We start from the raw sequence: 10930 nt of genomic DNA on the forward strand, positions 1-10930 counted from the left end.
TGATAGAGTGCGATGTTGTGCCTTATCGTGTCTTATTGCATAGAACCCATAGACTGTATAAAATATGGACGTAGTATCCCGTGACTTCACCCATCTATTTCTGAAGCGCTGTTCTGAGGCCAATCATTGTCGGCAGCCATATCACTGCTGCCGAGTGATGTGACGTAAAGAGGCGGGCTTTGAGCGTCCTAGCCAACAGCTACAGTGTTCCCATCTGCCAATCAAGTCAGCTGTGCCTCTAATTGGAAGACTGATAATCTCAATATCTTCGAAATTGCTAGAAAGGGGGGATGAATTCTTTTCATTAGAGTGTGTACCGATCAAGAAATGAGCTTTCCAGACTACACTCATCTTTTGTACCAGACTGTAAACATGTTTATTTCTGCTGTGAAGATCGGCTTTTATGAATTGTTGTGTATGTGGTTTCCGGTACTTCCAGAGCCAGCCTCAAGCGGATCCTCGATGAACTGCAGTTTTTAGCACTTCTGCATTGGACTCATATTTTTAGACTGGAGGTTGCCGCTTCACCCATCTGTTCCTGGCGCTGTTTTGAAGCCAGTCGATGGCGGCAGCCATATTGGAAATGGGGAACTCAAACAGGCATAGTGTGACGTAAAGGGGCGGAGTTTGAGCCTCTTAGCCAACAGCTATGTGTTCCCGACCGGTGGTCAAGTCAGTCATGTCCTTATTTGGGCAAAAACTCGTAATCTTAATATCTTCTGAACCGTTGTATCAATCCCATTGTATGTAATAATGTTGAGTTGTTTAGTTTTGTGTTGTGTTGTTTGAAATTTTGTTTTGCATCGTTGCAGATCAAAATATCAAATCAATAACTGTAACTCAAAGGACCTTACAGTCTGTGCAGAGTACATCGCCCTCTGTTCTTAAACCTTTGATTTAGACATGGAAGAAGTCCTGCCTGAAAAACCCTTTAACAGTTACATAAACTAAATACAACAGGTAACAGAGGAGACATTTCTTTGCCAGCATGTGACAAAGCCAAATGAAGGTCGTGTGCACAGAAAAGACCAAGACATGGATAATCAGGATGACGAATTTGAAGACAGTAAAAGTATTCAGAAAAATATAATGAGCCCAGAGAACTCAAATCAGCTTTCAGTTGCTACCATATAGGCCCGAGCCAAATCTGCCTCTCCACCATGGAGTCCTGGGAAGGGGACAGACGACAGAATTGCACAAAAGGCAAAGCTAATGCATGCCATTCACACACACACAGAGGGAGTTTGAGACAAGGACATCGTGCACACAAGGAGAGAGAGGTAGACTAGAAGAGAGGATAGATTTCCTGAAGGACAGAGATCCAAACATCTGGACTGAGACACCGACAGTCAGGGGAGAGAGAGGAAAGCCCAGGACAAGAGGATGGTCCAGCACAGAGCAGCCTGAGTGAAAAGAGGACGAGGAGGGGAGAGGGAGATGGAGACGAGAGAGAGACAAAGAGATAGAATGAGAGAGAGAGAAGGGGGGTGGCAGAGAGCGTGGATGCTCATGTGCTTTTGGGACAGACACAAACAGAGGGCTAGAGAGGTGCAGTCATTTTCAGAGAGTGTACAGTATTCAGGACAAACACAAGTACTGTTGTACTTCTGTTTCTACGATGAAACATATTGAGCCTTTTACTTGTTTCAGGCGTTTTTTTTCCTCAGTTATCTCTTAATTATTAAGTGTTCAAAAGACTTTGTTCTGGGTTTTGAGTTACTGGATACTCATATTAAGATCATCCACCTTCTCTTTTCAAATGTTTCTGATCAAATGGAATTCAGTGTTTTGTTGTCAAACTTATACCAAAGCACAGAGATAATGTATTCCCACAGAAGTACTGAGCGAAAACAGTGCATTCTCATACCTGGGGGACACATGGTGAGTCATTTGAACTGTTATACAGTTCTGGTATAATCAAATGATGGTATTAGTCTTGAATATAAGTTTTGCAGAACAAGTATTTGCCTGTCACCTATTTCTTTGTGCTAGCTAATTGTATTTCATTAAGTCAGGTTTACTTCTTTTCATCAAAACATTAAGATTTTATATATATCAGCATTTCAATACGATTGCAATAGCTTTGGATGCTGCATTGTTGCAAATATTCCTCGACTTTTTTAGAACCATGTAAGATATTTGTTTTGTGTTGAGCTTAGCTTAGAAGACTTAGTGTTAAGATTTCTGTAGGTTATTGAACACCATTTAGTTTTACTTGTTTAAAATTCCTGTGATGAACTTTATTAAGTTTGAGTTGGTTCTGGCACCTTCTGTGGACAGTGATACAATTTTTTTTAATATATTTTTTTTATTTTACCTTTATTTTTTCAGGATAAGTCCCATTGAGATACAAAGTCTCTCTCTCTCACATAGATGTGTGTATACATCTGTAATAGTTGCCATATTTTATTTTATTTTATTTTATCTTATTCTATTCTATTTTACCGTTATCATTGCTATTATTATTGTTATTATATTTTTTAACTATGTTAGTATATTGTTGTTTCCCCTGTCCCGCGTTGTAAGCTGTTGTAACAAAATAACTTCCCCCAATGCGGGACCAATAAAGTATAAAATGTTTCACAAATAAAACAGGACAAAACATATAGCGACAAGTAACTATTACATCGATTTATAAATTAGCAGTTTTAAGCTCTAAAACGTGCACAAGCTGATCAGATGATCCTTTTCTCCTAGTTTTAAAATATTCCAATCGAATAAAACAATCCAGTTTCAAGTGACCCTGAAGCTCAATCCAAGAAGAGGGAGCAAAGACATTAAAAGCACTTTTACTAAAGACAGAGCGAGTCCAAGGAATGACAAAAAAATATTGTCCATGGGACCAAAGATGACAGCCACTGACAACTTTAAGAATCAATAAAGAGCATAAATAAGATGGCAGCTCCTGGAGTATGGCCTTATAAAGAAAGATATACCAATGCTCCTTTCTTCTGTTGTATAAGGAAGACAAGTCTACCTCTTCATACAAGATACAGTGATGTGTGTGGAAACCTAAACCAGAAACAAACCACAAAGCAGCATGGTACACGAGTCCAACATTTTCAGAGAGGCTGAGGAAGCATGCATATCTCTTCATGATTTGTCCTGTACAGTACATGTAGTAGGTAGTGTTTCCTAGCATAATACTCTGCTTTATTTTAGGGTTTGGGATCTGACTTTTTGCTCTGTAATGGATAAGTTGATACTGAATGATGCACCAAAAGGAAAAGGTTACCATTTGAACGCTCTCAAGTCTTCACAAATAAGACATTAAATGACAGATAAGGCAAATAGATGAGGTTTAAGCATTGATACTTAGTTCTCCACAGAGTTAGACTGTGTGATGTGAGCAGGGAGTGCTTGAAATAAAGCTCCTACAGCCTGCTGTCTTTTCTGGCCATGTTCAAAGCTTTATTTGATATAATACAGAATACAGAATGTCAGGTATAAAGGTAAAGAAAGTCAAGGGGATAACATTCGGTAAAGGTCATTGTCTGGATCTGAATCTGCTGCTTCTCAGTATGTAATGCATGCAACTAGCTTGATGCCAAAACACTCACAGAGCATATTAGCATCAAACAGTAAACACAGAGAAGATACTATATGTTCTCCTTTAGTCTTTCTTGCATATTTTAATTTACTGAATGTTTCCCCTCTCTGCAGCATCCACTCCAGCCCCTCATCAGAGCTCATCTTCAGACTGCCCCCCCTCCCAGGCCAGTGACCCCCCTACAGATCACTCCCCTGTAGACCCAGAGGGCAGCTCCAGCAACGCCAAGGAGGAACAATCGGTGAGCATTGCCCCTCTCTTGGTCACACCCCCAGTCAATAAGATTCATGGATTTGATCTAACATCTGACCGGCGTGACGCTATAATCTGTTATCGTCATATGGATGATCTGTTCTCAAATAGATCTCGAGTAATCAGCGGGGTAGAATGCCTTGTGATTAACACAGTCAAATGCGATTGATTTTTACCTCTTTTAGGGAAAAATGTCAAACCAATTAAACATAAAAGGCCAAAGATGATTTGAATGTCTTGATTAGATCATTTATCATAAGGGGCAATTATGTCACACAGTAATCACCAAAGTTATTTCACTTAACATTTGACTGGTACACATTTTACAAGCCCTCAAATGCTGCGGAAGAGTTGATTCTGTGCCAAAACATTTCACCTGCAGAATAGAAAATTTACAGCACCCTCTCTCCTTCTTTCTCTCAGGGCGCTGATGTTGCAAGGTCAATCTCCCCAATGCCCGTTGAAGCTCCTGATCCCCCGCAGGATCAGACATGTCCACAGGAAGACAGCTAGAGAACAACAGACACTGAGTGGGTATCTCATGGTCCCCTACTCACTTATTTTCATGTGCTGTGTCAATTCACAATGTGGCATTTCATCTATTTTTCCCAGTTCTCTTCATCTCCTCTCTCTCATTTCTCCATAACCCTGCACTGAGATTCTTTATAAGCTTTATATTTTCATTCGTCAGTGTGTCTCCTTTTTCTTTTTGTGGATGAGTGGTTTAAGCCAGCTGAAAAAGAGCCTTGGTTTAGTTTAGTGTTTTAGTGATTATGCGTCTCTGCGTCATCCGTATGAAAGCTGAGGAAGGCACAATGTTGCCACCTGCTGGTCAGAGCTGTAACTGCGTTCATGCAGCTTCATGATATAGCTGAATGTTTCTGTTCTCTCTTTTAGGGGATGGAAGCTCTTGAGGCCAGGACAGAAGCTCACGAGACAGAGACGAAGAAGAAAGAGATGAGTGACTGTGATCAGCAGCATCTCTCAAAGCTGGATTACACAGATTTGTTCTGTTTGTTCAACCTTGGAAGGATATTTTGGCAGTCCTGTTGCAAGCTGGCTATTCTCGGATCTGCTTTCCTCCAGAGGCCACACACTGTACTGTACTCCTCAGCATGACAACCAGAGTTTGGCTTCATCATCCAATCAGAAAAACCTTTTAACCAGGAAGTGACCTTGATCTTTGAAACCTACGGAAGGAAGTGACTGCTCCCTCCTGCGGTGGATTATCTGTGAGGAAACATTACACAGCCAGGACGATGCAGATTATTTTCAGAACCTTTAAGGGAGGTCAAGGAGCAGCATCCTACTGTATGTGGTTGACCTACAGTTAATCAGCCGCCACCAGCAAAGACTGCACCCAGCAGATGGATTTGCCAAATGTTCTCATAGTGTTGCTCCACCGATTCGTCCATTTTGCATGAACAGACTCAATGTGGATTCAGCGGACTCAGCTGTGAGCAAAAACTGTTCTCTGCAGCTTCCCTCTTGACCGGAAACAAATAAAAAAAACATGTTTTTTTTCTTATTTTATAAGCTGTGAATTCTTTGTTGATGGCGCTGAGTCATTAGAGATATCCAAATGACTTTGAGGCATCAATGTGGAAATTGAAAATTTGCCAAACATCTATTTTGTAAATAAGAATCCTCCCAGTCCCCCCTACCTGAGCCTCCGTGCCATAAAATAGCTCTCTGCCTCTTTGGATGCCAACTACCTGTGTTTTATCTCAAGCAATGCCCTACCAGCACCTCCATGTTTGACGTCTGGATGTTTGTTTTGCTTTTTCTGCCATTTTTCTTTCTGAAAATGTCTGTTTCTGTTGGATTGGTGAGATATGAACTGTGAATCTGTGTTACATGGTTATTCAAAAATAAAAGCCTGCTGTACCTGATGTGAAAGAAAGGAAAAGGTTGACAAACTTAACACTGCGTAAAGATTTCAGGCTGATTTTTTAGCGGCGACAAGGCAGACTTTCCTGCATCTTTTTGTTTTTAGATATTCTACATTTCCAGCTGAGTCACATTGTTTACAACTCGCCTCTTAGAATCATATCTCTGTTTGTTTTCTTGAGTAAATAAGCAGAATAAACCCATGGTGATGCGTAACGGCTTAATAACCACAAGCTCAGAGACAGTAGAGTGCATTTCTATGCCTTATCAGGTTTATTTCTGTTGTCCAGTCACTGTTTTCTTGTCGGGTCATTTGTAAACAGTAAACAGGTCATTGTTGTAACAAAGCACTTGGGCGTGTCATAGGTCCGCTCCACAGTAGAGGAATGGTTGAGAAAGGAAAGGCAACGTTATGTAATATGAACAATAGAGATATCACTATTAACTGCTAGGCTTACAATAACAAAACGGTAACTGTACCCCTGCTCGTGTAAGAAAAATGAGAAATAGTCCGAAATATTTTGTAAATTTTATTTATGGAATTAAGAAGTGTCATGAAAAGAGAAAAAAGGACTTTTTGTACGTCTATGACTTCCCCATACACTGTATCCATCCACTGTTCAGTCACAAATAAAATATCATGTGATTCCCACTTTCCTGCCTGGTCTCTCTGCAGTCTTTGACCTGATACCAGTCTCTTATGAACACAGGAGCAGCCAACAGAGGTTGCTCTCCTCACACTGAAACTTTAGAACTCTCCGGTCATGTGACTGTGTGTGAGGTGTTAGTCGTACTCTGATGTGTCCTTTGGGCTCGTTATATTACATGACTTCAAGGGAATAGAGCAATTTATGTAGGCAAAGGTAATATTCAAAGTGAATGTAAAAGTTCTCTTTACATGTACGCAACTGATGCAGCCCACTTTCAGCAGAATATGGTTGCAGTACAGCTGCTTCTACTTTGTATGAGGTGTTCTATTTCAGGGGTTTTCCATCCAAAGGGGTTTACCCGGTTCAAAATCCAGCGGTGTCATAAAATGAATAATGCGGTAGAAAGGATACAAAGGTTTGCTGCTTATATTTACATTCATTTTCCAACGTCTACTCAGTCTTTGTTTTGAGATATCAATAAAGTGACAATGGAAGAGTTATTTAATTGAAACCATCTGAGAAGAGTAAAGAGGAAATCACTTTTGATGGAACAGCTAATAACTGTTTTTTGAAATGGGTCACAAGCCAAAGAATGTTGAGAAACACAGCACTGATGTAAAGCACTGAATTAATTTTAGAGGCTTTTCATTGGCAAAGGAGTTGAGTCGAGTGAGTAGTCGATGGGGGGGGTCTAGTACTGAGCTGCAGAGATGTTTGATCCTGGTTTGGCCTAGCACCTACTTCTTTTCAGAAGGTTGCAGGTAATGTTAAAATGTGCTGTGTAGGAGTTGTAGATGTACAGACAGAGCAGGTTGTGATTAAAACAGTTCATTTTAAAAGTCCCAGCTTATAAAATACAACTCAAATCCTGCGATCAAAAACCTCTTGCCCTTCAGGGATTGTACATTTGAGCACTTGACTTCCAACAATCTATACCTGAGCTTTCTACTACTTCTAAACCTTTATTTAACCAGATAAAACCCATTGAGATCAGGATCTCTTTCACAAGGGTGACCTGGCCAGGAGGTCAGCACCACATCTCATAAGCAGTTACAAGAAAATGACAAGTTAAAACATACAATTTACAGATGCATAGTGTTTTTCAATAGGAATAAGAGGTGTGGAGGCTGTAAAAAAACAACAAATAATAATTTAAGGTTTAAATCCCTTAGGATCCCTCAGGATAGAACGGAAGGCTCCAAGTGTAATAGGTTCAGAGAGTTTCAGTTTAGTCTGGAGAGCATTCCATGCCATGGGGGCAGCAAAGCTGAAAGCTCTTTTTCCAAATTCAGTCCTTACCCGAGGAACAGATAAAACAATAGTGCACGAACACAAGGTATAGGAACTGATTTTTCTCTGCAATAAGCTTTAGATGTACAATGACACACACTGTCTATTAAAAAACACTGTTAAATAGTTGTATGATAAAAACTTATCTTAGCTCTTTCAAATATGACATGGAATAAAAATGCTAATACTGAGAACAAACTCTTGAGTCATACTTAAAATCTGTATTTATGTTAACACTACCATACTTATGGAGCTACTGATCACATCTCACTGCACATACTGCATTAATATATCATAATACAATGTACCCTATAAGTGAATGAATACTGTCAGAGCACTAGACCATTAGCAAAAGATAATCAATGTTAGTTATGCGTGTTCTGGTTCTTTTCACCGAGTAAAGTATTAACTGAGTCATGGGATTGTGTCATTCCGTAAAGTCCAACACCAGTGAAGTTAAACAAAGTGTAAGGGTCATGAGTCATGCATCAAATGATTTGACCACAGAGGCCTGTTTACTGGAATTCACTGTATTACATGTCTCCAACTTTCAACTCTGTCAGACGTTATCTGAAGTATGTTTCTAGCAATAGATTAATCAAAGATCAACAAGGTACACATGATGACGTTTGATATCCAGAAAGAAATCCAGACCTCATGGGTTTCCAGATTATAAACTGCTTTATCATAAACGTGAGGACCGAGTCGTACCTGTGTTAAACACACTTGGGAACAAGAACCTATTAACACAACATTTAGTTTCTTGTCCCGGCTGTGTTGTGTATTCAGCTCCACCTCTGAGTCTAAGCAGTGAGTTCATATGCAGGCCAGTATTGATCGGTGTGTGTTTACATAGAGAGCTGAATAGTGTCCTCGACTTGTTCACAGTCTGTCATAACACACAGCCATGCTATCTATGCTGATACAGAGGAATGCACTCAGTTTGCGGCGCTGTATGATTTGTGCTCCTTTGATTTTGGTGCTGTTAAGGTAGGAGGTTTTTTTATCCGCCAAACAGATTTCTTACAGTTTTTTCCTTAAAGTTGTTAAGCCTAATTTCCATTGGGGGTTAATTAAAATAACCATCCTACTGTAAAAAGGCTGAATCCTGTTATTGTGCTCTCTTGTAGCAATAAACGTAAAGGCTTTTGCATCCAAAGACTTAAATAAAATTTCTGTTGATGTATGTTTGTTTTGATCTGATTTCATCTGTCGGTCACAGTCAAGTCACAGCAGAGAACAATGAAGAACCAGTTGTTCGTGAAGCTCGGTCAGCGGGCGACCAGGCTGTAGTTCAGCCAGTGGACTGTGTTTTATCCCAGTGGAGCACATGGTCACGCTGCGACACATGTCAGAAAAAAAGAGTGAGTATGATAATACCTGACAGGTGATGGTGCATCTGAGGGGGTTTATAGCTACAATGCACAGTTGTCCCATCATGATGCCGCAATGTTTGTATCAGTTACTCATAAGGAATGAAATGATAAGTATCTTATATTTTTCTTGTCATTTCACACTTCTGAATTGCAAATGTATTGAGGACAAGAGCACTTTTTTAAGCAAACTTTTATAAAGGAGAAAAAGGTTTGTGTGCACCTTTAAACACTCATAGACATTCAGTCTAAAAATAACACACAAGAAGCAGATCTGGGTCATGAAAGAAAAAGTGGTTGAAAACTGGTTATCATGTAGGTGAGTAATAGTGAGGAGTTTTTGTAGGAGTCTGTTTACACATGCATGGATTTGAATGGTTGATGTCAGTATGATGACTGCTAATGATTATGAGCTAATGATAGCACATTATTGTGAAATATTGCTGCAATACTTTGAGTCAATAAGCTAACGCAGGCACAACTTTACTGCTCTCTCTGAACAAATGTTTAGTAAGATAGATGTTTGATGTTTTAAGAGTTTTTCAAATCTCTGAATTAGCCTGTAGACCATCATGTGATGTGACTGTGGTACAATTCAAATGTTATGGTTATACAGTGTTTTCTACTCAACCAAAGTCCTCTACTGAGTAGTGGGTGAACATTTAAGACTTTCTAATACTAATATTTTTTAAAAATAAGAGTGAGGAGACAATATACTTTTGTGCCAGTAATGCTGATAATTGATAGAGCTGCAATTTCTTGACTTTCGAGACAAGGTAGAGCTAACTTTGCAGCTAGCTTAGCTCTGTCTAAAATGCCAATACCTTAAGCTAATTGAATCACAGCTTGTTTCTTTTTTTCGACTTGAAAGTTAAAAAACGTCACAACTTTCTAGAGTGTCGTTGCTTGGGTTGCCAACTTTCTCACTCCTAAATAAGGGACAGGTGCACGGTGCCATGGTGGTGTGAGCATGATGTGTGAATTCAGCGTCTATTCATATTCTGATTCCACTGGAAATGCAGAAAGTGTGTATGTTCCCTTTAATCTTTACTGTATCATTATGTAACCTCATATGAATAAACCTCAAAGAAACCACAATCCATGCATACTTTTTGCTGCTCTTGACTGACTCAAGCAGTATTTTGTCCTTTTGCACAGCCAGAGAGAAGTCCTTACATGACAAGTCACGGTTTACAGATATTTGAAGTTCATTTTTGATCAGTTCTGTACTGCATCTGTTTCTTGAGTTTTGACCATTTAATGGCCATCAGAGAGAAAATCCTCTCCACACTTTATTGCAGGACTTGGGGCATTTGTGCTGTATAGATTTGATGCTTGTGAGGGGGCCTGTGATTGGATGACAGGCGGTGTGATTGGCACATGATCTGCGACTGCCGTTTTATCTGATCTAGGATCTGTAGAGTGCAGTCTGCTGTATTTACAAGAGTTAACAGTCAATATACGGGACAATTGAGGTCCTGTATGAAACAAACCAATTTAGCCCAATATACGGGATGTCCCGGCTAATACAGGACAGTTAGCAACCCTAGTCTTTGCCTACAAACTTGTTCCAACTCAGGAAAGGTTGGCCCATATTTTATTACTTGGCAACATCATCAAATTTGCCCCTTTTTCCTGTCTTCATGCTAAGCTATTTAGCTAGCTAATGTTGGTAGCCTAAGCCGAAGAAAACAATCTTTAACCTAACTTTGAGAATTATACATAAATAATAATGGTTCCCAAAATCTTTATAATTTTTCTTTAGTTAAATACTATTAACCCAGCTATCATGCACATAATTTGAAAATGTTCAAAAATGTTTGTGTGGAATGACCAAAATATGTGGTTAGTAATTTTAAGAAATGACTTGCAAGACAAAGTCATCAAACCAATAGTATGACAAGTTAGTTTGAATAAAAGTAGCC

At 39.5% G+C, this 10930-nt stretch overlaps 1 protein-coding gene across 1 annotated transcript in view; it reads left to right on the forward strand.

Moving 5' to 3' along the window:
- Nucleotides 1-6344, forward strand: part of LOC117827431 (disabled homolog 1-like) — an 87146-nt gene extending 80802 nt beyond the window's left edge. Inside the window, exons 14-16 of the mRNA XM_034704043.1 lie at nucleotides 3664-3791; nucleotides 4226-4332; nucleotides 4700-6344. Coding sequence (XP_034559934.1) covers nucleotides 3664-3791; nucleotides 4226-4315 — 218 coding nt within the window. The 3' untranslated portion in view covers nucleotides 4316-4332; nucleotides 4700-6344. The remainder of the gene's footprint in view (nucleotides 1-3663; nucleotides 3792-4225; nucleotides 4333-4699) is intronic.
- Nucleotides 6345-10930: the final 4586 nt, after the last annotated feature.

The sequence above is a fragment of the Notolabrus celidotus genome, chromosome 15 (genome assembly GCF_009762535.1).
Source record: "Notolabrus celidotus isolate fNotCel1 chromosome 15, fNotCel1.pri, whole genome shotgun sequence".
NCBI classification, from domain to species: domain Eukaryota; kingdom Metazoa; phylum Chordata; class Actinopteri; order Labriformes; family Labridae; genus Notolabrus; species Notolabrus celidotus.